We start from the raw sequence: 27,848 nt of genomic DNA on the forward strand, positions 1-27,848 counted from the left end.
TTGCTTTCTTCCCTTCCCTCCCCCTTCTTTACTGGCCCATCTCTTGCCTCCCTCCCTATTTATATACACAATGTTGTCTTTAATCTCTTCCACTCTACTTTTCTCTACTAGAAAATTCTCATTATGCTTTCGCTTTTTTATTACTACTACTTGGGAATAATTATTAATATTTCCCTATTTTTAAACACAGGCAATACACACGGTTGCACCATCGCATTATCGGATGCGGTTTGTTACTTTGATCTATGTATCTCTCCCCGTTGGAATTTTTTTTCAAGATATAAGTACCAAACCAAATGTATACACTCTCCCATAAACGAGATATAGACGAGGCCCTTCAAAATGAAGAAAAATCTACTAAATCAATTATAAATGGGACATCATCCTTGCATGATTTTACCTTTTGAAAGGAGAACGAAAGAGAGAGAAAATAAAAAAAGGTCCCACCGGGATTCGAACCCAGGTCGCCAGATTCAAAGTCTGGAGTGCTAACCACTACACCATGGAACCAATTTTGTTTGGTACCTGTGAACAAGCTACAAATTAATTTTTGCAGCAAAATGCAGGCGTAGGCAAAATCAGAATAGTAGTGCAGTCGTTCGGCAGAAAAGGAAAAGTGTTTTGATTTTGTTTGGAGGAGGCAGGAGAGCGCCGTAGGAAGAAGAATTATTGCAAGTAGCCAAGAGTTAGTGTGTTCCAAAACAGGACGACTTGGACTTGGTTATACATACACGTAAGTACAGCTGCTCTGAACTTTGAGCGCTCAGCGATGAGACAAGTGCACGGCCTTGTGATCTACACTCCACTCCACTCCACTCCCAGTAGCTTCGGAAATTCATCTTCTGGATCGGTCGGTCGGTTGCCAATCGATCAGGAACCTTCTGGATGCGAAAATGTCTGTTTGCTTCCAAAATTTGTGGACAAGGAAATCTCAGTCCTCCCAGCCATAGAACTGAAGCACATGTTGCGACAGCAGGGGAGGAGTACCTGGTTGTAGGTACAGTGGCAGTGCTGATTGATGAATGATCGTAGGAGTAGCGGCCAGTCGATGGCGATGGATCCCAAGCGAGCGAGCGACGTGGCCGCTTCGTAACCCTTGCTGCTGCTCACTGCCTCATCCCTTACTGCACACTGCACTTGGAAGTGCAAGTGCACTATATATTAAAGCCTCGGGGGACTCACTGGAGAAGCCATATCGATCGATCCTTCATCTGTGCTACTAGTGACTAGTGATCAGCTCCTCATTACTTACTTTGATCGATCCATCAAACATTGTATATATTGCATTGTACGCGCGTACGTACCAAGAAAGAAAGAAAGAAAGAAGAATATGTATATGTATATGCAGCAGGCGATGCCGATGGTGGTGTGTGGGCGGCCGTCGTGGGGAGAGAAGCAGATGATGATGAGGGGGAGGAGGAGGCAGGTGATGGTGGTGGTGGCGGCGTTCAAGAGCAGGAGCAAGGCGGCACCGGCACCGGCGAAGAGGCAGAAGGTGGCGGTGGAGGACGGCATCTTCGGGACGTCGGGCGGCATCGGGTTCACCAAGGAGAACGAGCTGTTCGTGGGCAGGGTGGCCATGCTGGGCTTCGCGGCGTCGCTCCTTGGCGAGGCGGTGACCGGGAAGGGCATCCTGGCGCAGCTCAACCTGGAGACGGGCATCCCCATCTACGAGGCAGAGCCGCTGCTGCTCTTCTTCATCCTCTTCACGCTGCTGGGAGCCATCGGGGCGCTGGGCGACCGCGGTCGCTTCGTGGACGACGCCACCGGGATCGAGCGCGCCGTCATCCCGCCGGGGAAGGGCTTCAGGGCGGCGCTGGGGCTCCGCGAGGGCGGCCCGCTCTTCGGCTTCACCAAGGCCAACGAGCTCTTCGTGGGCCGCCTCGCGCAGCTCGGCATCGCCTTCTCCCTCATCGGCGAGATCATCACCGGCAAGGGCGCCCTGGCGCAGCTCAACATCGAGACGGGCGTCCCCGTCAACGAGATCGAGCCGCTCCTCCTCTTCAGCATCCTCTTCTTCTTCTTCGCCGCCATCAACCCGGGAACCGGCAAGTTCGTCACCGACAACGACCAAGACCAATAGACGACTATAAAATTCTACTTATACAATCATTAAATGTATTTATATTATTAGTATTCTGCACTAGTATCATATAATAGTCAGTGCATTTGTCGCAATATGTGCTATAGTGATGGTGTGTACGTGCAACTGAGGTTAGTTGTTGTGAAGATTCCGATATTTGTTTTGTTTGTGTGGTGCCTGCCCCGTGAAATTTATGTTTTGCCAGATAAATTTCCTGCTCGCATTTTCCTCCCAGCCAAGAATATAGAACGTATTCGGCCCATATAAAACTAGTAGTATGTGTGCATTCATCTTTTACTAATAGCGACATTGCGAACATGTGTAAATGAACATTGTAGTAATGGTGTTCCTTGCAATAATCATACAGAAATGCTTCAGAGATATGATAAAATCAAATATTATACCCTAACTTAGCTTATATCTTATTAACAATTTTCCCAGTCTAAGAACACAAGACGTTGAACACAGGCTAGTATGGCGACACAACTAAAAGAAGAGTAACTAAACCAGCAAGTAGGAACCTGAAACCATTTTACAGATCCCATAGGAGCAATTTTAATGTAAAAGAGGCACAACCTTGGATTAGCGATTTAGCGAGCACGGCATTTCAATTCGTGTTTGGACGCTCTGATGCACTTGCAACAGGCTCAGTTGAATTGTTGTCGGAGGAGCCTCGAAGCGTATGTGCTGGATCATTTTCACCGTTGACAATGCTGAGGTGTTTATAATATAGCACCAATAAAGACGGGGTAGTGTGGCAAAACAAACCACTGTATAAGCATAACCTCATCTATTGAAGCAGAAAGCACAACAATAGCAGCTACAATTTGGCTCTCATTGACAAGTAACTTCTATTGAAATCCAGAGTCCAGAACTCAAAACCCTTCTGTTCTGTGCCGGCTAACATAGTTAATCACTTCTTCTAGCACCTCAACGCCCGAAGTATGCCCTGCATTAGGTACGGAAACTACTGCTGATGGTGATTGCAATGCAATGTTGGTACCAGCGCTCTGTTTGCAATGTCTATCAACAGCATTTGATTCTCCATGGTTTTCTCTAGCAACACTATCCCTTGGAATATCATTATGTTTTCGTGGCAACCAACACCTCGAAGCGTGCACATCAGTAGGACCTTGAGTTTCAGGTACTAATGTGAAAGGTTAAGGTCATCAATCTCAGATGCAACAAAGAAAAGAAGCAAGCTGCCAGATTTCTGAGACCTGCAGTCTTCTCAAAACTGATTGGTCTATTTTAGCACATGAATTCTCAACACTTTAACGGAGAACGGAGATTTCCCAGCTTCAAGTGAACCCTCACATTTAGATCACAAAGAGAGCACTGCAGGAGACCATAAAAAAAAGGTCAATCTACCATTTTTGCACAAGAGGCAAATCCTCCATATGTTTCAGTACAAAGATCATCAATTGGTTAACCTTTTCAATTCTCAATCTAGCAAAGTCGAATTATCTGTTTTGAGCTTGGCCTCATGGACTGGATGCCACATTGAATGCTTCTATACCCCTCCTGTATAAGATCATGAACGTACACAAAAGTAATTAATTTAGAAGACAGAGCACATGCCAGAAGTATTTACAGCAGTGCAACGACAACGCCAACGTCCAACAAATCGAGAACTGATAAAAAAAAAACAGCATCTGAAACGCCAGATTGCAAGCAGAACTAAGGAATGGGAACGGCCTACAAACCCAGAACCGACACAATAATCTCAATACAAAACTATTGTGTACAACAAGCATCCCCAGCAGCGTAAAACGGTTGGAGCATATCACCAGGGCCTTTCAGTCCCCCATTTTTTTCCTACCTAACACAAGGATTTATTCAGAATGTATTACTTGTTTCTAAGCAAGAAAACAGAAGGGTAGGATGCACATGATTTATAAGTACAACTGTTCTACATGGCAATTCAGAGGTTATGCAACTGGCTACAATGCACCGGGTTCAGAAACATGCATGTGTGTCTACTGCAGATACAACAAAATGGAGGGAGATACAACAGATGAAACTGAAAACAGCTCTCTACTGCCTCTCTCTTGATTGTGACCTATCAGCCTGCCTGTCATCATGCCTGTCGTCATGCCTGTCATTATCCCTGCTGTTGTGCCTATCATCATGCCTCTCGTTGCCTGAAGATTGCCGATCAAACTGCCGATCAGCCCTCTCATTTTGCCTGTCATATCGTCTCTCGTTGCCTGAATTTTGCCTATCAAAGTGACGATCGTTTCTTGATGGATATCCATCATTTGGTACTGAATGGGAATATCTGCAGTTTTCACCTTTCCTGCAGTATCCATTGTCGAGGAAAGCAAAGCAGACCCCTCTTCTATGCCCCCACGATCCTCCATCACCACCTGACTGCGACCTCCATGACCTCCCACCCGAGTCACCACCATTAAAATCACCACCATGCCCAGAATGCCTGCCTCCATTGTCTCGTTGCTGATTATTCCAATTTGGGTTCCCGCTTGGTGCATTCCAGTTCATATTGTTATTACCTTGGCCTGTCCCATTTCCAGTACTGGGTCCTGGATTCCCCTGCACCGGAGCAACCCATCCAGCATTTTGGTTCATGTTTCCAACTTGGGGCCCCCAACCAGGATAAGAATTTGTATTTCCTTGTGCAATGGTTCCCCATGGGGCCATTGCAACTCCTTGCATCTGAGTTCCCACCATAGCCGCTGCATTTGGAGTGCCTTGGCCTTGAGTTGCAGCCCAGATCATATTCATATTGGTGTTTCCTGGATTTGGTGTAACCCAGCCCATGTTTGGAACTGCATTCGTCTGTGCTTGCATAGTCAAACCCATGTTGTAGCCTGTGGCGCTTTGTGCTGGTCCTCCCCAAGACATGTTCATGTTGTTCTGTCCCATCATTCCCCAACCCATGTTTGCATTACCTTGAAGGGTAGTTCCCCAGGTCATATTTCCAGCCACCTGAGGTTGGCCAGATGTGCTGGACATTTGTGTCCAACCACTGTTTTGATTATCACCACCAGCCATGGTTGTGGACGACGGCTGCACTGCTTCAGCAGATGTTGATATCAGCTGAAATGGCTTTACCAAGTTGGAAGCATCAGTTTGTAACTGGTTCCTCGTATCTGCAGGTGATGCCATCAGTGTGGTTAGGTACTTGAACCATAATTTTCATTGAACAAGAGTTGGTTCGAGATTAAAGCATTGTTTTGGAACCGATGGAAACAAGCCAACATAGTGAAAGAGAACGTGGGATAAACATTGAACAAACATTGAGCTAATACCTTCAAGTTGCTGAGCGTTTGATTGAACTGCTCCAGCCTGTGCACCTGCTAGTCCAGCATCTGTCAAGAACCAAACTGAATGTTTAGGCCAAATTGAAATAATTCTTTTGCTGCAATTTATATATTTCAACCTATTACCATTCATTTAAAAAGGTGTATAAATCTGTCATATGTAAGATATTTTTCCTTGTGTTATTAAACAATGTAAACCTTCCTTAGGGCCTACCTTCACCCAATGACCTCGTCCTTTCATGTGAAGCATCTTCCACCAACTTTGAATCATTTCCATCAGTTGATCTGCCATCACTTTGTGATAAAAAAGATGCTATCTGGTTCTGAGACTGTGGTTGTGAAATAACTTCTGCACTCACTGAAGCAGGACCTGGTACAGGAGTTAGCTGACTTACACTTCCTACAGCTGCATTTTGTCCAACTGCTAAGCCTCCCACAGTAGGCTGAGATAGAGTTAGAGTTATAGGATTTATTGTAGTTCCAAACTGACTTGAGGGTGTGTTCCAACTTCCAGTACTTCCAGGAATAGATTGTTGGACTGCATAAGCTGCTTGAGAGTTATGCATTCCATAATAACCTTGCGTACTAGATTGGATAGTGGCTGGTCCAAGATTTGTCATATCATTCACCTGACCAACCCTGCCTGAGAAAGATTGTGAGTTATTTAGAACTGCTGATTTTGAAGACTGTTGTCCAGCTCTCATGCCTTCCTCAAGAAGGTGATCACTACGAGGCCTAGTGTCAATATCTGAGCTGCTTCCAACTGGTGGTTCCCATGGAGGTAGGTCTTTCTCAAACTTCCCAGTCAAAGCATCTGACAATAATATTGAATCATCCTGCTTCTCAGTAGACTTCCATATTTTTAAATTAGGAGGGAAGTACCCACTGCTGTTCCATTTCCTCAACTGCAATATTGAGAAAGGACCCTGGATTTTACCAGTAGGATCCGTGTACTGCCAGATTTTTTCAGACTCGTTAATAGCTGACTGTGATACTTGTGTTCCCCCTGACACTACATTGGCTCCTAAAGTTTCAGATGAACTACCATGTGGAGCTCCAGCAGTAGCCCCCACTTTCACTGTATGTGAACCAATGTTTGGGCTCTCTGATTTACTTGTATAACCAGCACTTTCACTGTGAGAAGAAAATGCAGGTCTGCGTCCAAGGGGTGACTCGATAGATGTACTGGATTCACCCCATGTGTTTCGGTTAGAATCCCAGTTGGTTTTTAAATCTCTTTGTGAAGGACTCCTACCCTCTCCTTTACCTGGAGATACAGGATTAGCATCTTTCCTAAAGAAAGAACCTCTTGACTTGTTGAAGCTGCCTGTGAATAGCAAAACAAGAGTGAGATGTCTGATGAGCAAGACTGTATGGATCGAAAATGACTGTTAGGGGAGGAAGCAAGAAAAAGTAAAGTACTTCTTTCAGTATCCTGCTCCTGTTCCTCCGGAGATTCATAATCCGGGTCCATGGTATGGTCAGCATGTACTTCAGGTTCTTCATTTAGCCTACGAGCACGCTCTTCTGGAGTACTTAGAAGCTTCAGCTTCTCTACACATTCTCTAAGCGTAAATACTAGTTAAGAAAAACAAGCTGAATTTCCATTTAACAAGAGAAAAAGTTATGCACTGCATAAAGGACCAATGTCTACCAATGACCTGTCTACATATAGTCATTGCAGGATTAATTAAGCATTAATATGCTTAGAAGTGCATGAGCTAGTTTTATAAAAATAGGTGCCATTGAACTTATGATCACCTTCACAATATAATGTGTTTATTTTTTGGCACCACCATATGATCAAAAACCCGCAGTTAAAACTGAAAAATAATAAAACAAACAGCTACCCCTCTACATACTGAACACCAATATATAGGGGAGGGGGGAATCAATTCAATTTTAAGTACCTATTACCATTAACTACAGAGATAGATAAATGGAGATATACAAAAGAATGACATGGTGAAGGATATTCTTTTCTACGGCCCATATCGCTTGCACGGTCACGAAGGTGCCCAAGCCGCATCTTTTCACTTTCGATCCACTGCAGATTTTATAATAGGTAATAGAGAATTGAGAAATGATAGCTATACGATACAGAAAAGTATGAATGTTCATTCGGTGTTAATTGCTTACATCATTGACTTTGAGAGATTGTAGAACCTTTGCCTTCTCATAAACTTCTCCCTGAAGGGCAAGATAACTTAGAAACAGCAAACAAGTGCAGATATGCCACAAAAATGGCACACAAGACATTGTATAGTAATAAAATAACATTACCACTGTCAGCCTTGGAATGAATCCACACTTTATACTTTGCCGTAAGCGTTTGCATTCCTCCTGGAACAAGATAAGCAAGAGGAAATCAGGAAATGCACATCATGTGAATCAAAGAGAACAGTACTACATTTGCTTGTTGAAAGAATGCTTGTAGATATAAACTACAGTTACATGATCATGTTGTGTGACTTGTATCAGATTTATTACTAGCTGACAGTATACAAAGTGAAAATAAAACTATAGACTTAGTTTAGAACATTTACATGCAACTGTTGAGACTATTAAGTTTGAGTGAACAGTAAGCGAACAGTAAAAATGCCCATGTTGAAAATGAAAATACCTCAGTGAACTCTTGATTTGAGGTTATATCAATAGTAATAACCTCTCTCTTGTCCAAGTTTAGAATCTCTAGTGTTATATCAGTTGACTTTTTCCCACATTTATACTGCTCCGGCGCTGTTCCTGTCCCTGCACACAGATATGGGAAAATCAGTGTCATGAAGCTAAAACCAACCAAATTAGTTTGGAAGTGTCATATCTTACCAACAATTTGCACAAGTCGATAGATGTCTTGCCTTTGACCTGTTCCAGATATTCTTATTCTGACAAACGACCCAAGAACTTTCTCATCAAATGTGTCAACATCACTGATCAACTCTTCCAACAGGTTGCGACGCAGGTACATTAAACTAATGTTATGGTTATCTATTGCTGCGTAGTCATCAAAGTTCGATTGCAGAGCTTTCTGATCATACTTGCGGGATCTTTTTCTTTTTTCTGAGCTCATCACAATTGATGCTTCACTGTGGCCATCAGCATCTACGCTAGGGTCAGGGTCCACAACACCACCATGGTTGTCATCAATTTCAACTGGCGAGACCTCACTCATGAGGAAATGGGATTCAAGAAGCTTCAGCATCTCAAAATGGCCAACTCGTGTTTTCCCAAAAAGACTTTTGAGCAAAGAATCACAAATTATCTGACTTTTCCGGCGAGGATCCCGGAGATTTTCACGTTTGATATATTCAAGTAAGAGGGATTGGACATCAAATTGAGACAGGACAGATTTGTCACCATTTTTCATATTTGCTACAAAGTCCAATAGCTCCTTCGAAGCCCAACTGCTTTCTTCAGCTGACGATGTAGATGTCCCTACACTTTCAGATTCTCTTGGTCGATGATCAGTGCTCAAAGCACGCTTGGATAATTTTCTAACCTTTCTCCCAGAAGAACTCTTAGCATCACGGCCACCTGATAGCCCTCGCTTTGTAGATTTCCTAGCGCCATCTTTTCCTACAGAGCTGTCATCATTAGCAGCTTGCTTTGATCTCTTCCTTCCCTTTCTCTTTGAATTGCTTTCTAGATGGCGCACAGATGAACTGTCTGAATTACCCTCTTCTTCTTCATTAGTATCAAGCGGCTCACTGAGATCATTGTCATGAATAACAGATGAAGAACCATTCTTTTGAGATTTGGCTGTTGATATTTCTTCAAATGTCAATGGTAATTTTGTTTTCAAATTCAACCAATAATCCTTGAACAAATACCACCAGCTTGTTTTGTCATCAAAATCTACATCCTGTTAAAGAAATTTTTATTATAAATAACACATGTTTACAAAGTTTACTAGGTTAGCATTTTCGCAGTGTAGAGCACAGCGTAGAGGGAAATAAGAATACAAACATACAATATTGCTGTTTATTATAAGTGCCGAAGTATTGATTGAAATCAGCAAAACTGCATATCTCAACAATGATCATAGGTGTGCACAATACAAATATAGCACATCCAAAGTGTTGATTATTATATTGTTGGTGCGAGTAGTGTATAGCATAGTTGTTAAAACCGGACCGGTGGTCCAACCAGAACCAGCGCCCACTCCAGTCTGGTTCAACTAAAAGACCAGGCATGCAATCAAACCAGAAAAAACTGGTCAAACCGTACGGTTTTATGCAGAACCAGGAGAAAGCCAGAGTGCTCCAACAGGGTAACATTTTTCTCCAGAAAATGAAGGAGCACGCGAGCATGGGGATCTGGGGAGATTGATCCCCCCAGCCTCCAGCTTGGCAACCAGCGGATCTAAACCATCTGAGCAAGAGGGGTATCATGTTGTATGAACAAAATAAGCATATTGAAAACATGTTGTCAGCCAAAGCTACACACAAAAAAAACTACAAACTTTATTATTTTCTTGGACCGACGGTCAAACAGGTGAACCAGCCTGACCAGTGAACCAATGAACCGACAGACTCACCAGTTCAATCACCAGTCCAGGTTTAACAACTATCGTGTGTAAAAATGTCATTTCATGGAAAAAAACTAAGCAAGTTGCAATGGCTGACATCATTCAGAAAATAGTTCTTGCTGTACCCTTTGGAATCCTACAGGCTATACAGGTAGCTTACTCATTCGAGTTCACTAGTCAAACAGACAATATCAAGCACAGATTAACACTTAAAAAATAATTAGTGCCAAAAATGTATGCAGGCATCTTAACAAATTGATTATTAAGATTGACTATCTGAAAAACTAGGTTAAATTTCTAGGATAGAGGAAATTATAAAAACATAAAAATATAAAATGGTATCATAAATGACATACAGAAACTAGAAAGTAGAAAAAAAATGCAGATAATGGATAAAATCAAAAGGTACAGCAGACTTAAGTAAGCTTAGAAAGAGGAAACATTACCATTTGCTCAGTTGCCTCCTCTTTGTTCTCTATCAACATCACGGTATTCATACATGTCTCACAGAAGCCTTTATTTCCCTTAACACAGACGAACTTTGTCTCTTTTATGCATTTTTTGCATAAGGAATAGGTACATGTGTAACACATATGGTGGGCAGGCTTCTGGCAGTTGCTACAAATATGCCACCCTGACAAAATGATGCACATATAATAGAAGTATGTTAAGAAGTCACTGTGGACTAAGCACAAATCTCATCATTATCACAGAAACATACCAGCATCATTAACACTCCAGAAATTTTACTCACAAGCTTCAGTTGTCAAAATAAAGGACAAATAAAAAAAATCACCCACTAACAAAGGACCATTTTTAACATCAACTATTATATTATATAACAAAAAATTGTGCTGGCTGTCTGCATGTAGAAAGAGCAGGTTCATTGCAAACATGAAACCTAAAATTTGAGGATTTGATAAAATGAACACTCATGTCTACATGATCCAAGGTAAACCATCTAAGTAAGGGCACTGCAAATTCAGATCAAGTCCACATACCACAATTCCAACGTCCCTTTGATTTGAAGAACTCGTCATCCCGATTAACACAAGAAGGATGGTAAGCCTTGGGACAACCCCTGATATGCAGACAGAATGAACCATCAATAATTGTAACATAGCAATATAGTTTGGGATAAAGAAAGAATGATATTCCATGACATTCACGAACCTACGATCACAAACAACAAGGTCACCTCCATCAAAGCAAATGAAGCAGACTTCTTCATCATCCTTCTTCTTAACAGATGGTTTCACCACAACCTGAGCCTTGGAAGATGCACGACCTCGCTTCCGGCGCCCCCCACCTTTCTTTGCCAATGGTGGAGGCTCGTCGTCATCGTCCTCGTCCTCATCTATCTGCGCAGCATCTTCTTCAGGGATATCCTCACCAACTGTGCCAACCACAGGTTCTTCTGGAACATCAGCATCATCCTCAACAACATTTTCATCAGCCTTGTCATCTTCTTCATCCTCGTCTCCAGTTGCTGTAACCGCAGCCATCTGCATGCCCTCCTCATCAGCACTTTCATCACCAGCTGTGTCAGCTTCGTTTTCTGCCTTATCATCTCCAGTAAGGCCTATAGTTTCCAGTTCTTCTGCACCACCGACAGTATCCTCAACAACATTTTGAGCAGACTTGCCATCTTCTTCATCCTCATCTCCAGTTGTGGTAGGCATATCCATTTGAAATCCCTCTGCGCTACCATCACCCGCTGTGGTGACTCCTTTTTCCTCACTGTTATCTCTAGTAAGAGCAACTGTGTCCACTTCTTCTGGAGCACCATCAGCATTGTCTGCTTTGCTGTCTTCATCTCCAGCTTTAATGACAGTATTCTGAGGATAGTCATCCTGCACACCAAGTACATAACCAGCAGCAGCTTGGCCATGACCACCCCCAGCAATCTCCTGCTCGCCCTGGTCATCAAAGCCAGGTTCACTTGCAACAGGGAGCATATTGATAGCGTCGTCAATTAGGGAAGCACCCACCTGTATGGAATCAACCCCGGATGCAGCAATGTCATCGAAATGCACCCCAACAGCAGCATCCAGGTCGGGTTTATTACCATCACGGCAGGCAGCACCAGCAGTATCCTGACCATGTTGCTCATCGCCAAGGGCAGCTGTTACCGTGGTATCACCTCCAATGAGAGAAGCACGGTCATCCGTTGGATGATCCTGTGCAGCCCTAGTTTCATCGAGGAGCATTCCAGCAGCATCTTCCTTGGGGTCATCAAAACCAGCCGGAGCAGGGTGTTCCGCAACTCCGACGACAGTCTCTTCTTCTTCAGCTATATCATCGATGTGGCGGTCCATATCCTCACGACCCAGGGACAGACCTAACGTCGGGCATGGGGGTTCGGCTCAACCCCCCACCCACCCACAAAGCTTGGCAACGACGAGGAGGAGGAGGAGGAGCGTGATTCGCGGAGGCTGGAGCGCGGTGCGGCGGCGCGTGGCGAGGGAGGTTCGCCGTCGGCGAGCGAGGTGCGGCGGCTAGGTCTAGGTCTGCGACGAGACGAGAACGAGTGGGATGGGGAATTCAGGAGCGAGAGGAGGTAGGGAGAAGGGATTGGGATTCATCCATCTCTAGTAGGACGGTAGGAGTATTACTTTTGTTGGGCCAGGCCTCACGCCACTTCTAAATTGGGCTCTCTCGTGTCTCTTTGCTCATCTGCGGAAAACGTCTACATGTATGGTCCCTCAACTACAAGCCGAAGCCGGGTACCAGGTCACGTATAATGAACCCGCTATCAAAACTGTGGAGGGATTTGATTTTTGCACGGCTTTCAATAAATCGAGGGACACTTGATAACCAGTTCTGCGGTTGAGGGATGCTATAAAAGAAAATCAACCTACAATGAGGGAGGGATGTAAAGTGAACTTCTCCATCAATGTGCGTAGCATAGGCGAAGGAATGGAGCGTGGGCCGTGAATTGCCTCGGGTAGGCTAGACCACCTAAATTTGGATGGACGTCACGAGGTTGGAGGGAAAGGGAGGCCACCATCTTGGAAGCCTCATGTCTGATCAAACAGAGGCAGAGCTACGTACGGAGTATTAGTTCAGAGAATCAAAGTTAGGGGATCGATTACCCCATGTCTAATCGCATAATATTACTTCCCATAGTACTAGCTCGCACTGGAGTATGACTTTGGAGCTACAAGTTGGATTTTGAAATTCTACCAAACAGAGCCAAAGTGCACTAGTTTTACTCCAAACTAAATTGTTACAAAAAAAAACACACATGTTCAAGCCTTCCTCGTCTTTTCACTTTTGCTTATACTTATAAGCCAATATTTAAATTTTTAACCTTAAATTTAGAGTTGATTTTGGGAAACACTTGAACATTTTATTAATCTATTTGTAAACAACTTATAAATGTTTATATTTTAAGAAGGAGCTACTCCAATATATACTGGTATCAATACAGAAATTCTAGAGCAATACGTACAATTAAGCAAGCAAAAAATATATAATATGGCTACTTTCAGAATTGACGCATGTTCTTGCCTAGCTAAACTGGCTAGTAGCTCTTTGTTCTCACTGATTAATTGCCATTGCTCTTTGCTGTAATGTAGTACAGTACTGAATATGGGGTGCACTGTTGAAGTAAACGATTATACAAGTATTAGATTGCAGGCCATGATGCATCGCTGTCAGCTTAAACTGGATGCGTGGATCGGAATCTATGGGTGTGCTGGTAGGCCATGCTTTTGCACTGTTTCAGACATGGACTGCATCTCTCTCAAGTCTCAATACGATTCGCTTCGCAGATCGAATCCGACCAGAGATAGATAGATAGATACGCCAATTAACTCAAGAGTGCTTGCTAATGCGCATATATATGGATATCTGTATGTACTAGCTCAATCAACCGTACGTACTGCCGATCGATCGAATTCAGTTGTTCAGTTATAGCTGCTGCATGCAGTGCAAGTGCAGCTTTCATTTTTGTGTTAAATGTCAACTGAATCTTAATTGCCACCAAACTGAAACTTTCCTAGTTCTTTACCAGCTGCCTGCATCCATTCATTTTTTTTTCCCCCATTGACTTGACCACATCTCTCTCTTTCTCGTCTCTGATCGAATTATAAGACACCAATTAAGGTTGGGCCATGGAATGGAAAGCGAAATTAAGGACAAGCTCCAAGGTTAAAATAGATATCCATGTCAAGCTAAGTAGGAAATTGATTTTTCTCTAGTCTAGGTAGGCAAAAGGGGCGGTGGCCTAACTCGATCCTAACCACGAGCGATCGATGGGTGCATGCATGATGAGCTAAGATCTGATTAGACAGGAGGCCATAGTAAGTGGACAGCGAGGCAGACGAGCACTAGTAGAGCTAGCTAGCTTGTGTAAAGCAAACCAAAGAAAAGCAGCAGCAGCAGGATCCATTCATCCATATATATATATATATATATATGCTGCCAGTCGTGCGTACCATAGCGCAGCACATGCATCATCATCTCCAACCCAAAAGTCCAAATAACCAATCCAAAACTTTAATCTGCCTTCCTTTTTTTTTTCGTGGTGATAAGCCAGATTAGCTGCAAGCTTACTGCTAGCTAGTAGCAACAATTTAACAGTCGACAAGCATTAATTGTGAGCTAGAATGTGATGGTCTCTGGTTGAGGTACCGATCGATGGCAAGTACAAGTAGATCGAAGCATCCCATGAACACGAACTGAATCGACCGGCCATGCCCATGCATGGCTCATCTGACAGATTGGCTGGGTAAATACAGTACTGTGCCTGATAGCTAAGCCTAGGAAGAATTGTCGGTCTGAATATTTTGAGTGACCCCACGTACGTACCCTTTATCTTGAGCTAGCTGTTCCGATCACGATCAGCAGCATGTGGTAGGGTAGCTTCAGATAATAATCGATCATGGGGTTGGATAATTAGCTAGGATGACATTTTTAATAGTAGTTGGTGGGCTTGCAGCTTAGTAATGTGTATATTTAACTATATGCGTCTGTGTGACAGGGTTAATTAGGTTATGGGTGTTGTCCTCGTCACTACAGCACGGCATGATATGTACGTACGTATACTGGGAAATGGATATGTATACATACATGATACATATATATACACACAGGGGTGTTAGTAAAAATTAAGCAAGTTAATATATTGTGACTAGTAATCAATTGGATCTGGATATTAATTTGTTTTTTCGTGTGTGCGTGTGTACATGTGGCTGGCTGGGTGTATTGTGAGGAAGGGGAAGGGGTGGAGCGGACAGCAGGTAAGGTTGCAGCCAGCCATCCACATCCATGTGTTGGACTGGACATGTGGTGTGGTGGTTGCCCGTTGGCATATGCAACAGTTCGCTAGCTAGGACATCGATCAGCGGCATTAATTAATCGGAATATATATATCGCTCTAGTCGATCATCCAAGGAAGGAAGGAAGGACTTGCTCGTACTCCGTTAAGAGAGTGAAAGGTACAGCTAGCATTGGTCGCTTTCTTTCTACCATAGCTTAAACAGCAGTGGTCAAATAATGGTGATTAGGTAAATATGCTCACTAATTACGCAATGCAATCCGACCGAGTCACGGTGGAATAGATAGCTGCAGGAAGCTAGTGTTGTCCTATCCTGTCCTGTCCTCTCGCTCTTCTTCTTCCTCTATCCGCCTCCTCTCTAGCTTGGGTCATCCTCTTGCTCAGCCCTGCTTCCAGCTCCTCCTCTTCCTCCTGCAGAAGCACGAGAAGAAGATGGACAAGTACGAGCCGGTTCGGGAGATCGGGGCGGGCAACTTCGGTGTGGCGAAGCTGATGAGGAACAAGGAGACGCGCGAGCTGGTCGCCATGAAGTTCATCGAGAGAGGGAACAGGGTACGTAATCAACCTCCCTATCCATCGATCAATCAGATTCTTGTAGCTTCTTCTTGTTGCTAGTTAGTCTAGTAGTAACAACAAGAAGAAGAAGAACCACCGGTCGGGGAAATTAATCGATCGATCGAGAGGGACAGATCGACGAGAACGTGTTCCGGGAGATCGTGAACCACCGGTCGCTGCGGCACCCGAACATAATCCGGTTCAGGGAGGTGGTGGTGACGCCGACGCACCTGGCGATCGTGATGGAGTACGCGGCCGGCGGCGAGCTATTCGAGCGCATCTGCGAGGCCGGGAGGTTCCACGAGGACGAGGCGAGGTACTTCTTCCAGCAGCTGGTGTGCGGCGTCAGCTACTGCCACGCCATGCAGATCTGCCACCGCGACCTCAAGCTGGAGAACACGCTGCTCGACGGCAGCCCGGCGCCGCGCCTCAAGATCTGCGACTTCGGCTACTCCAAGTCCTCCGTGCTCCACTCCCGCCCTAAGTCCACCGTCGGCACCCCCGCCTACATCGCCCCCGAGGTGCTCTCCCGCCGCGAGTACGACGGCAAGCACGCCGACGTCTGGTCCTGCGGCGTCACCCTCTACGTCATGCTCGTCGGAGCCTACCCCTTCGAGGACCCCAGGGACCCCAAGAACTTCAGGAAGACCATCTCCGTATGTATCTTATTCATGTTGTTTGCTGATTAATTTGCTAAATGCATCGATCATGGATGCTTGCTGCTGCAGCGCATCATGTCTGTCCAGTACAAGATCCCCGAGTACGTGCACGTCTCCCAGCCCTGCCGCCATCTCCTCTCCCGCATCTTCGTCGCCAATCCATACAAGGTATTAATTCCACTATTCTCTTGTTAATTCAAAGGAAGGAAGGAATTAAGCTTATTTACAGCAACCAACTGGATGTGCATATATGCAGCGCATCACCATGAGCGAGATCAAGAGCCACCCCTGGTTCCTCAAGAACCTGCCGCGCGAGCTCAAGGAGGAGGCGCAGGCCGCCTACTACAACCGCCGCGCCGACCAAACCAGTGGCAGCGCCAGCACCAGCACGAGGGCCGGGGCCGGCGCCAGCGCGCCCGCTGCTGCCTTCTCGCCGCAGAGCGTGGAGGACATCATGAGGATCGTGCAGGAGGCGCAGACGGTGCCCAAGCCCGACAGGCCGGTCTCCGGCTACGGGTGGGGCACCGACGACGAGGAGGAGGAAGAAGCAGAGGAGGAGGAGGAAGAAGAAGAGGACGAGTACGAGAGGACGGTACGCGAGGTCCACGCGAGCGGGGAGCTGGACATGGCCAGCCTCCGAATCTGAGTCACTCTTATTCTGACCAACCAACCAAGATCGTTTCAGCTGCGCGCACTGATTGTCACTGCATTTTCTCATACTCCATAGATAGATTGATGGATAGATAGACAAGACACTCTCTGCTTGTGATCACCTACCTCTTCACGATTAAGAGTAGGAGGGAGCATTCATCGATGTAATCTTCTACTACTATCATCTCTCTGCTTGTGATGACACGAGAGAGATCAATGCATGATGTAATTGCAGGGGGAATCTGAACCAAAACCCATCTGCCGTATTTTGGGGCACAATCATTGGATGGATTGTTCACTGTAATGCAGGAAAAGAGAACCTGACGTAGGAATCGCATCCCAGAATCTCTCCTCTCTTGCAGTTCATTTCCACCCAGATTCCAGTTCCACGCACGTGAAAGCATTCTTCTTTCTTTCCACATAATAAAAAAAGTAGTAACACAAATAAAAGGCATTCCACACATTTATTTCACCACTCCACTCGTGCAACCCAACACTTTCAAAAGTGTGGCTGTCTCGATCAACAAGGCATCTGCCATTCGACAGTACACAAATTAACAAGAGAATCTAACAAATATTATTAACACACACTTAATTCTAAAAATACCATCATACAAACAAATTTATCGAAGAAATATCATCGTCGTTAGAGTTCCGTTAACTTTTTTTCATTAAGTGGTATAGTATGAACAGTACAGAAAAATAGACGGAAACCTAACGGCAATAGTATTTCTTAGACAAATTCATTTATACGATAGTATTTTTTAGAACTCGTATTAGTCAATGGTATTTTTTAGACTTAAAAATTTGTCAATGGTATTTTTTAGATTTTCTCAATTAACAAACTGCAAAGCGATTATTCATGTTATGGTTAATACTTTATTCAGGACTAAAGCTTAGGCATCCTGAGTCCAGCTATTGTTTACTTTTTGGTTTTTGGGTAATTTCTGGACCATCTGCGTCAAGCTGCCTTGCCACTTGCTCTGTAGCATGAGGGCCAGCAGACGATGAGCACATGAAAGCAGCTTCATATCAAAATATTCATTCATACGACCAAAAAATGTTTTATCTTGAAACACAGGCGATCAATGACGAGGCTAGCTTTCGTTACAGAAAATAATATAAAAATGCTTCAAACACGTCCGAGCGTCCCACTTGACGTTTGTAAATTACATGCAAAGTGAGCTCCAATTTATACTCCCCAGTGCCCGAGTATAGCACTTGGCAACTTCATCAACTACAGCACAAGACCACAGGTAGGTTGTAAATTTGCAAAACTTTTAATTGATGACGGGCCTTTCTTAGACGAAACGCAAAAATCTCACCAGTTTTTACTTACATCATCTAATGCCTCAAATTTATGTTTGAATCTAACCACCCCCCATCTACCCCAGAAATGCACTACTTACAATCATAATTTGTGCATGCGAATTCAAAAGTTGTGGCTGCCAACCCAGAGAATCCCCATGGTTCCATAAGCTCTTGCATTCGAGCTTAATCCCTCACCACACAAACACACGGCCGCCCTTCAGGGAATATTGTGACCTCTATGCTTACATGATCCATCCTTCTTCGTCGCCGCTGCTAAATGAGCCCATAATATCACTCTCATCACCATCCTCTTCACCCATAATCTCCAGCAGTCCTCCTCCCCCTTCAATGAACTCAGCATCATCGTCATCGTCATCATTTTCATCCCCACTGTCAATATCTTCATCGTCACCACCATCATCACTGCTGTTACTTATATCAGAATCACTGTCGCCTGTTATATCAGTCAAAGGAATAATACCATCTTCTGAGTCATCATTGTCATCGTCATCTTCATCATCCGTGTCACCTGCATCCTCCGGATCTGAATCATCATCAGTTGGACGCTTCCTGCCAACTTCAAATAGGCGAGCAGAAGAGAACATCTCATCAGGATCATCCATAGCAACAACCCCAAGAAGAGAATCATTGGGTTCAGTTGCAAGATCAAGGACACCACGGTCAATTTGGACTGTTGCAATATCTGAGTAAGTCACGGCATCAATCGTGCGGAATGCAGGGAACAGAGGATGTCTGACCCTACGAGTGTGAATGGATGATGTTACATCGTCAAGATTACGCCTGAGAATGGCGTAGATAACATCCCCTCTGCCATTAAATTTTATTACTGTCTGGTCCAGGGAAGGAACACTCCTCAGAAGCTTCAATTTCCTTAGATCCCACACTTCTGAGTTTATTATTACCTGCAAAGTATGGAAGATAGAAATGAAAAGACAAGAACAATAGAAATAAACTACTCTCAAAACTATTGATAATTATAATTTACAGTATAGTGGCAACATCAGGAAAGCAAATTCATTTATGGAACTTCCATGCACTCCTATTCTACTCAAACGGTATTGAAGATTAATTATGGAGATCATTTACTCATTTATGTGGGAGTCGAAACCCAAAAAATTAGGTGGCTGAACAAAAATGGGACCGGCAGTTCAGCAGCCACTGCATAAGCTGTTGAAATATGAAAATAGTGGCTGGTTCACAATTGTTTAAGGAAATTGAACAAGAGCAAGCAAACCATTATCCAATGGTCTAATAACGATAGTTGGCCCTGAGCCAACGCCCAACTGTGTTAAGTACAGGATCCCATAACAGAAACAGTGCATCGGCGAGTAACAACAGAAATAAATAAATATACGTTCTGTCCATTATGAATTATAGGGGGTGATTGTTTGGCTTTTTTCAGATACAAATGAAAATAATCTGTGAGCAAAACGTTTATATATGTGTTTTAGCAATCTAAAAGCCAAGGCTAGAAAATAAACTAAGATGAAAAAACCCCAAAATTTACTCCAAATTTAAGATTGAAAATTCAAATTTTGGCTTCGAAGCAGAAGCAGAACGATGGGGGTGATAAGTTGAGACATTATAAGATCTTGCAACAGAGGGAGTAAATCTCTTGATGCCCATGCTCTGAAGTGAACAGAACCATAAACTAACAAAATATCAGAAAGGTTCAGGAAAAGAAAATGAACCTCATTTCCAGCTGGATGGAAGCCACCACCGCCATAGTCAGTGAACTGGTCAAACTGATGGACAGGGTTTGGACTTCGTCTATCCCACAGGACTCCATTCCACAACAACATTGTGTCCGATGGACTGAAATGTATAATGGGTTGTACATAACCCCGGCCACCTGAATAGCCGGAGTTATCTGGAAGCCGCAGATCAAGATTATATGTCTGAACATCATACAGTAGAACCTCCCGGCGAGTTGTATCACTAGAAAGGGCAGCAAATGAAGTTCCAGAATGGCTAAACCGAGCAGCTTTGCAGCCCTCAAAAGTGTGTAAAGGCCCCACAGATAATGAGAAGGCATCCCAGATTTTAGCCTCATTCACGCTGGACGTAAGAATCAGCTCATTTCCTCCAGAAGATGCTGACTCTACTATTGTAACAAGTTGTTGGTGACATGCCTGGGTCTCTAGGATATTTGCAGTGTTGCAGTCAAATATTCTTAATTCCCCAGTGTGGTTCCCAGCTGCAACTCGTGATGCATCACCAAGAAATGTCATGCAAGTTAAAAGTGAGGATTCATCACGGCAAACACGGCATAGCTTGAACCTGCTGTAGATAAATTGGCGATCCCTACGAGGTATTTGGATCCCACTAAATTGCCTCCTTATCTCACGGCTTCCCATGCGAGCAGCCATGTTTGCTGGTGCACTAAGGCTGCGACTGGGCTCAGGGCAAACATGAGTATGCAACAAAGAGAGTGGTGGCAAAGTTGTTATTGGAGCAGGACACTGGCGGTGTTGGTGCTTTAAGTATTGTACAACCAGTGAATCGAGTGTCATACGCTCCAAATTTACTGACTGATGATCATTTGCACCATGATGTGGTGTGGTAATTGTTGCTCCAGGTGTGCCTTGAGAATCATCCAGGTTCTCCATGTAAATGTTGTTGAAATTTGGCCGTCCAGAATGAAATGTAGCAGTAGGGGAATCCACTGCCACTGATAGGCCTCTGCGAGTAGGAGCAGGCGTTTGAAATACTGGAGATTGGCATGCTTGATCCACCATTGCATGGCGCTTTGCTGCTGTCGCTGAACTAAGATCCTTCATATCCACTAGCTTCCTCTTTTGTGGCAACGATAATGGGGTTTTATGAGATGTCTCTGCATCTCCAGTATTGACAGTAGAAGCAGCGCAAATCATATCGTCAACATTCCCAGTAGGCACAGGACTTTTCAAGCCATTGCTTGCTCTATTACCAGAAAATAGATGCAAAGGTTGAGCTCTCTTCGAGAAACTGGACGAGAAGGACAGTGACTTCTTCTTTGAAGAAGGCAAGAGAGAATCACATTTCTGGCCAGTTTGGTCTATTGTCATCTTTGTTGTGCCTGGCACAAATCCCTGAACGCGACCAGAAGGCCACTGCTTCTGAGCAGATGATGCCTCCTGGGCAGCAACCTGGTGGACAGGAATCACTGCAGCTGTTGATGGCAAAGGTGCAAGGTCAGCCTCCTTTTGCAGCATGGCAGCAGTAGCAGTAAGACCAGATCCAATGAGATGTTCATGTATAAGTTGCATTAGTTCCCTACGCACCACCAAAAACAAAGGTAAATGCCCAGACATAAAGTTGGCAAAGTAATGCAATAGACAAACCATACAGCAGTCAAACCTGGAATGGTATGAGATAGGAGTCGCAGCAGCTATTCCAGCTCGTTCAATGCGCCTCAGTGCTGGAGCAGCAGCATCAGTCGCTGCTAAGGTTGTTTCTTTTCCAGAATTTGTCAGTACCTACAAAAGTAAAGCAGCAATCATAATTTGCACAGGACACAAGATATTAGGTACACATAATTAGGGTAACAGATCATATATTATGTTACAAGTGGGAATAAAAGGAGAACAGTAAGGAAACACAAATGGAAATGTTGCATCAACTGCCTATTATACACTCCACATTCATGGTAATTGAGGAAATAATGCCAAATAGCTACACAGTGCATCCTACTTGTATTTACGATGAACAGCTAAATCAAGAAAAAGAAACACTATGAATGTAAACTCTTGAGCAATTTATATTTGCATCACAATAGATAATACAGGTCCCTTACCGCAATTAGTTCAATTGCCACTTGGGTCAGTTCATTTTGCCATCTACCATTATCACCACCAATTGACTGGCCACTGGTATCACGAATCAGTTCTGATAGTTTCTTTCCTACCTGAAACAATATAAGAAGATAGTTCTCTCTTATATCATTTTATTCAAGATTTATCTGATTTGTTTTCAGCAGTATGTAAAGAATGGATTCAGCAGGGATATCAGAGTGGGTGGGAGTATGCCACCATCAGTATTAATGCAACAAGTCTGGTTAGAGCTTACTAGTGATTATGCAGTGCAAATGTAGTCTCAAGCAGTCGTTAAAAAAATTGCTTTGCACTACAAGAGACAGCTAGAGGTGTAGGAAAATAAAAGGTAGATGGACAAGTATTTGTTGCTTTGCAGAGACAGTACCTGGAGCTTAGTCAGTATATGTGCAATTGCATCGTCTCTAGCCAAGCCAAGTAGGACGCGACAGGCAAGTGCTCGAATAGGATCAATAGCCACGGGAGGTGTAACCATTCGAGAACTGAGAAGCTGTAAAAGAATCTTTATACCATTATTAGCTCTGACCACTTCTCGAGCTTGACGATACCCTTGTTCCAATTGAGCAGCAAGACCAGGACCCCCAGCTCCTACTCCTAAAGATATTCTCCGATCACCAACCACCCCAGATGGCACAACAGGTGTGTTAATCTGTGTCGTATTCCCCTGTTGTGATGTGCTACCATCACCACAACGTTCCCGAGGTTCACCCTGATTTGCAGTTACATTTCTATCTGCAGTATATTTTTCAGCATTCTTGTCTCTGTTTTCTGGAAATGCCCCACCAATTGCTTGGGCAGCTGCAGGTTGCTGGTTACCGGCTAATGATGGTTTGTTACTGATAGAAGGAGGGGGACACACAAGATTGACAAGAACGTTCAGTGCTGGACATATCACCTGATCCACAAATGATAATTACAGATGATTTCAGCAGCCACATTTTGGATTTGTAATGTTTTAAGGTTAACAATATATAATTTGATGATAATGGAAATCTCACCTCAGGATCAACGTAGCCAAAACTGTTTGCTGCATCTAATAGGACAGACATGCCAACACGATTGTTACTTAATGTAGCATGTACTATCAGTTTGCGGCAGTATGGCACAAGTGTTGTAATGTGAAGAACTCCAAATGCATATTGTGTTAAGTCATGTAGATAGCGATCAGTAGGTGGAGCCTGAAACATGTTGTTAAAGGTCAAATTAGGTAAACAACAAACTTTATTTGCCAAAAGAAAATGTACGAGCTTTACCTGGCACAGCTCTAGCATTGTTATATGACCATTCGACGCCAAAAATTTATCCAGTACAGGCCAACGAGTTCTCACAAGAGCAGGACCTAACTTTCTGTCACGCTGGATCTGACGAAAAACAGCATCCATAGCCTCATTACCAATGTCAAATGGTTTGTAACCAGCTCTTGCACTAGAAGTGCTCCGAGCAATACTGCGGATACTTTTGCTTGGTCGAATAGAATCAACAAGCTGAAGCAGATGAGCCCTAAAGTACTGCCTTAGTGCAACACATGAATGGTACGCAACCTGCTTTTCTGATGCAGTCAGAACTTCAGCAGGTGACCGATCATTCCCTTGGTTTACATTAGAGGATCCTAGTGCTCCAGAGTTACCACCAGACCTTACTGAAGCAGCACCATGTAAAATACCCAGAACTTTTTGCATACCATCCCGTGCATCAAATGAATCCAGAATAGCTTTGAACACAAAGGCAGCAGCAAAGAATATGGCTGCATTTTTCCTTGCTGAATCTTGTGGACACTCAAGAAGTTGAAGTGCCAGTTCAACCACACTATTGAGTGTGTCAGATGAAAGTGCACAAATACGTTCCATGGTTGACTGCAAGCATAAATCATATTTAGCAATTTAAAGGGGAATGACAACATATCAACTGTAGTACTGCATAGAAAGGCAGCTTTTGAGCGTTTACCTGGAGGGAACCAAAAGTAAATAAGCAGGCAGAAAGAGCAGTATATGTCTGAGCAATCCTAGGAACAGAGAGAATCTTCTGAATACCACCACGGTCAACAAAGAGTGCAGCGAATTTCCGGTGGGCAGCCAGGGCACAAATTAATCGAAGGACATCAGAAAGAAGTGTAAAGTGGCCATTTCCCCCTTGGTCTTTAATGCTCCGTTGTAATAATGCAAGGCAAACATCAACACCCTTTTCATGGAGAACAGGACCCAATGCTTCAACATACTCTCCCAAAACCTGTAGGCACTGAATGCTATATTTTTCTCTAAGTTGGAGAAGCTGCCCATGGTCAGTGATAACAAAATCTTCCAACTCATGGTCCTCGCTAATTTGCACAGGTTCTTCCACCACATGCTCTTCACTAACTTGGTTAGAGCTTCTGTGACAACAAATCAAACTCTCAGGAAAAAGAGATCGAGAGCGCTGGTGTGTGTGTGTGTGTGCACGAGTGCACATGCAAGAAAGAGAGCATTTACCGTGAGACACTAGTTGACATAGCAGCCTCCACTACAGTAGCCGCAGCTTTCTCAGCAGCTAATACAACCGCATCACCATTATTTCCACTTTTCCAAACCTTCAGTAGTGTAGACAACAAGACACTGTTACTTCATATGGTATGATACAGAAAATCTGCCAGTGTAAGAGAATGCAAAGCTGTCTTTTTCATACCTCCGATGCAGCAGATTTCACAAGCTCAGCAGCCGCATCGCCTGCTGCTTTTACAGCTTCATCAGGTGCATTTGCAGATCTGGCTTCAGCTTCAGCAGCTCTCACAGCCTTTAAAACAATGTCAGATATATCCTTTAAGCCAATAATACAATCCTTGAACCGATCCTCATACTCTTCTTTGGAAATTGCAGTAAATGGCTCAAGGCTTGTTGAGCTGTTGTTCACATCAATGTCCTTCTTTGCATCTTCAATCCTCGCCACATTCTTCTCTCTGCTGGTCCGAGTTCCTATTTTCAATCCTGAGGTTGGTGACAAAGGTGTTCTTTCACTTTCAGGCAAGCTTTCACCTGCTCTGCCCTTCCCCCTAAGTCGTGATCCTGTTCGAGTCAACTTCCTCTTCAACAGATCATCTCTCACATTTTCGTTCAACTCTTCATCTCTTCCAGGCCTCAAAGCGGAAAGCCGTTCCCCAACCCTTGGCTTTGTATCATAAATGCTTGCACTATAAGCTCTATCATTGGTTGTACCAGCCTCAGTCACATCAAAAAGATCCGACGATGAATCAGCACGCTCATGCTGCAGAGACACAGCATCATCTATCCACCGTTCTCCATGTGCATGCCACATTCCCATAACACGGTCACAGTCCTTTTCTGAAGTTGGGTCAGCTGAAACTCCATCTCCAGACCTCATTCCATCCAACCGAGAACTGTCTTGAACCAGACGTGATTTGCTCCTGTTCTCATCTCTGCTCCGAGGATGCTTGGTATCTAGTGGAAGATTAGAATCTTTCTGGGCTGACGCAACATCCCCATGCACTCGTATACGCAAAAAGTGCATGAGCTTAGCTGATACCCCCATGGTTAAGACATCTTCTACCAACTGCCCACCGCTGGGAAGGACACACGAAAAAAGATTGACGGTTAGGTAAATCCCAGAAAGGTAGTTGAAACCAAAAACAATGGTGTACAATATCAAATGGAAACAAGAAAAACATGCCATTACCCACACAGTGCCATAGCAAGCAACCCAATGGCATATGTCCGCAGCATGTCAGCATCTGTTGGTTTGTTATTCCTTCCTAGATGCTTCAATTCACACTCATTTGACGGTCCACCATCTTCTGTCACCCACTTTTTTATATTTTCGATAATAGCATCTTCAAATGCATGAGGATACTGGGGCTGCAGAGACCAAAATTTGAGAGGTTGGTATTATTCAGTTTGGAGATGAGAAGAAATGTAGAGAGCAGATAGTGTGTTCACAGCATAAAGGAGAGGGCGAGCTAACCGTCCAGGCAGAATAGCAGCTTAGGAGCAGCCTAGCAGCAGCAGAACGCACTGCAGCAGAGTATGAATTGTCCGATAAGAACTTACAAAACACTAACTCGTAAAAGTCGTCATTCTCCTGGCAATGGGATTAAAGAGAATAATGTTTAGTTTAAGCAACAAGAGGATAAAACAAGAATTATAATACTCTAGAGTGCTCACCCGGAGCAAGTTTGCCAACTTGCCAATTGTATGGGAGTTCCTTGTGTTTGTGTTATTGTACGATGGATTATTTGCACATTCTTGCACATATCTGCAGGAAAGTAACACGGTTACGGAAAGCAATATTAGAAGCATTGCGATTCAAGAAATACGGTGAACCATTTCCCATTGAAGAAGGAATATCCTTCATAGTGGCAGACGTATTAGGCAGTGACTCATGTGAGATAACGATGGAGAATCAACTCTTTTTTTTTCAACCAGCCCTAAACAGAAATGCGGCATATTTTTTCCTCCTTATGTGAACATAAGAATACAGGGCGGATACAATTACAAGGTAGGGAGCGAGTTTAGTACGGAGCAGAGCACTGAGTGAGTTGGGTTGGCGAGAAGTAGGTGAAAGCAGTATGGGTTGTGTATGAAAAATATGCAATGCAGTAACATGCCCAATACAATCGTAGTAATAAATAGAGTAGATAGATAAATGAAAAGGGTCTTATGGTGAGTGGCACAAGGCAAAGGGGAAGAATTTTGCCGCGCAGTGGGCGAACTTGAAGCGGTTGCAGCGAGCGAGGGTGACCTAGGTAGGTTATCAGAGAAAGAGAGGAGGGGTGGCCGACCTGGCTTCGTGGGTCTCGCAGATGGTGGCGAGGGTGTGGAGGAGGCGGGGATTGGGGTTGTCCTCGAGGTCGAGGAGCCGCGTGATGATGGCCTGCACGCGGGTGAGCAGCGCCTCCTCGTCCTCCTCCGGCGCCGGCATTAGAGAACAATAGGGAGAGGGGGTGGTGGGCGGCGGAGGGGATCGGTTAGGGTTAGGGTTAGAGTAGGCGGAGGATACCCTGGCTGTGTGGGGCGGCGGCTCCAATGGCGGCGGCGAATCGAGAGAAGAGAGGGAGACGGCGCAGCTTTTTGTTGTTGTTAGGGGAGGGGAGGGGAGGGCTCCAGAAGAAGTGAGGAGGAGGAATTCCTTCCTTCTCTTCTCTTCTGGGAGACGATGAGAGCAAGGGTTACGGATGGGCCTCCTGCTTTCGGCCCATTTGTAGTCTCGCCTCGCCGGCCTCTGTCTTTTTTCCAGAGTGAGCCCAATATGGTGTACCTCTTCCATTCAAAACATGATGATTGTTTAAACAACTAAATCATTATTATTGTCTACACAAGTGCTAACGTCATGGCTTAATTTAATAATATAAAAAATATAACATAAAATATTTTAAGTACAATCATATAAACCAAACATTTAAAGTTATTTGTCTATCAAGCATTTGTTAATCTAATTAGTATTTAAGTAAACTCTAATAAAATTACAGTAACCCACCGGTTAATATTGATTATTCTATCTGTGCATAATTAATTATAGGTTGGCACACATTACAATTACAAGTTTTTAAGTTTGATCGGTAATTCTAGAGCTTGGAAGACCAAGTTTATACATTAACTTCAAAAACATTGTAACAACAAATTTATATATTTAATTTCAAAGTTACCAAAAGATCAATTCACACTAATTTACATTAT

At 44.0% G+C, this 27,848-nt stretch overlaps 4 protein-coding genes, 1 non-coding gene and 1 pseudogene across 6 annotated transcripts; 2 read left to right on the forward strand and 4 right to left on the reverse strand.

The window, feature by feature from the left end:
* Positions 1-438: 438 nt before the first annotated feature.
* Positions 439-510, reverse strand: TRNAQ-UUG. The gene has a single exon. It is a non-coding gene; the product is annotated as a tRNA-Gln (tRNA).
* A 653-nt stretch (positions 511-1,163) lies between these two features.
* Positions 1,164-2,247, forward strand: LOC102708990 (photosystem II 22 kDa protein 2, chloroplastic-like). Its single transcript, XM_006653012.3, has one exon. It carries the CDS (start codon positions 1,331-1,333, stop codon positions 2,081-2,083), a length of 753 nt encoding a protein of 250 aa, XP_006653075.1. The 5' UTR covers positions 1,164-1,330; the 3' UTR covers positions 2,084-2,247.
* Positions 2,248-2,615: 368 nt separating this feature from the next.
* On the reverse strand, positions 2,616-3,621 carry LOC121054215 (annotated as a pseudogene).
* On the reverse strand, positions 3,223-12,468 carry LOC102718454 (zinc finger CCCH domain-containing protein 19-like). Of its 2 annotated transcripts, XM_015836521.2 has the most exons (14): positions 11,964-12,109; positions 11,069-11,886; positions 10,897-10,976; positions 10,342-10,529; positions 8,194-9,229; positions 7,991-8,118; positions 7,651-7,710; positions 7,507-7,557; positions 7,344-7,414; positions 6,790-6,938; positions 5,582-6,694; positions 5,356-5,415; positions 3,517-5,196; positions 3,223-3,421 (listed from the first exon to the last, which is right to left on the reverse strand). In XM_015836521.2, the coding sequence occupies exons 1-13, from the start codon at positions 12,006-12,008 to the stop codon at positions 4,121-4,123; spliced, it is 4,875 nt and encodes a 1,624-aa protein (XP_015692007.1). In that variant the 5' UTR covers positions 12,009-12,109; the 3' UTR covers positions 3,223-3,421; positions 3,517-4,120. The 2 variants fall into 2 exon arrangements, with proteins under 2 accessions (XP_015692007.1, XP_006653917.1); XM_006653854.3 differs by having other exon boundaries at positions 11,069-12,468.
* Positions 12,469-15,426: 2,958 nt separating this feature from the next.
* LOC102709272 (serine/threonine-protein kinase SAPK5) lies at positions 15,427-17,348 on the forward strand. Its single transcript, XM_006653013.3, has 4 exons — positions 15,427-15,731; positions 15,869-16,390; positions 16,463-16,561; positions 16,650-17,348. Exons 1-4 carry the CDS (start codon positions 15,612-15,614, stop codon positions 17,037-17,039), a joined length of 1,131 nt encoding a protein of 376 aa, XP_006653076.1. The 5' UTR covers positions 15,427-15,611; the 3' UTR covers positions 17,040-17,348.
* A 754-nt stretch (positions 17,349-18,102) lies between these two features.
* On the reverse strand, positions 18,103-27,255 carry LOC102718737 (DDB1- and CUL4-associated factor homolog 1). Its single transcript, XM_006653855.3, has 14 exons — positions 26,954-27,255; positions 26,337-26,427; positions 26,137-26,253; positions 25,852-26,030; positions 24,847-25,738; positions 24,654-24,751; positions 24,133-24,556; positions 23,442-24,041; positions 23,187-23,366; positions 22,556-23,083; positions 22,152-22,262; positions 21,716-21,834; positions 20,068-21,631; positions 18,103-19,278 (listed from the first exon to the last, which is right to left on the reverse strand). The coding sequence occupies exons 1-14, from the start codon at positions 27,091-27,093 to the stop codon at positions 18,598-18,600; spliced, it is 5,724 nt and encodes a 1,907-aa protein (XP_006653918.1). The 5' UTR covers positions 27,094-27,255; the 3' UTR covers positions 18,103-18,597.
* Between the last annotated feature and the right edge of the window lie 593 nt (positions 27,256-27,848).

Source organism: Oryza brachyantha, chromosome 4 (assembly GCF_000231095.2).
Source record: "Oryza brachyantha chromosome 4, ObraRS2, whole genome shotgun sequence".
NCBI classification, from domain to species: domain Eukaryota; kingdom Viridiplantae; phylum Streptophyta; class Magnoliopsida; order Poales; family Poaceae; genus Oryza; species Oryza brachyantha.

Excerpts from the sequence above, each read along its gene's own strand:
- LOC102708990 (XM_006653012.3), top strand. The coding sequence starts at position 1,331 with ATGTATATGTATATGCAGCAGGCGATGCCGATGGTGGTGTGTGGGCGG.
- LOC102718454 (XM_006653854.3), bottom strand. The coding sequence starts at position 12,213 with ATGGACCGCCACATCGATGATATAGCTGAAGAAGAAGAGACTGTCGTC. Across the intron at positions 10,977-11,068 it reads CTTGTTGTTTGTGATCGTAG|GGGTTGTCCCAAGGCTTACC; the intron begins GTTCGTGAATGT and ends TCTGCATATCAG. Across the intron at positions 6,939-7,343 it reads GATATGGGCCGTAGAAAAGA|GCTTAGAGAATGTGTAGAGA; the intron begins ATATCCTTCACC and ends ACTAGTATTTAC.
- LOC102709272 (XM_006653013.3), top strand. The coding sequence starts at position 15,612 with ATGGACAAGTACGAGCCGGTTCGGGAGATCGGGGCGGGCAACTTCGGT. Across the intron at positions 16,391-16,462 it reads ACTTCAGGAAGACCATCTCC|CGCATCATGTCTGTCCAGTA; the intron begins GTATGTATCTTA and ends TTGCTGCTGCAG. Across the intron at positions 16,562-16,649 it reads TCGTCGCCAATCCATACAAG|CGCATCACCATGAGCGAGAT; the intron begins GTATTAATTCCA and ends GCATATATGCAG.
- LOC102718737 (XM_006653855.3), bottom strand. The coding sequence starts at position 27,093 with ATGCCGGCGCCGGAGGAGGACGAGGAGGCGCTGCTCACCCGCGTGCAG. Across the intron at positions 26,428-26,953 it reads TGCGAGACCCACGAAGCCAG|ATATGTGCAAGAATGTGCAA; the intron begins GTCGGCCACCCC and ends ACTTTCCTGCAG. Across the intron at positions 23,084-23,186 it reads TTGGCTACGTTGATCCTGAG|GTGATATGTCCAGCACTGAA; the intron begins GTGAGATTTCCA and ends TTTGTGGATCAG.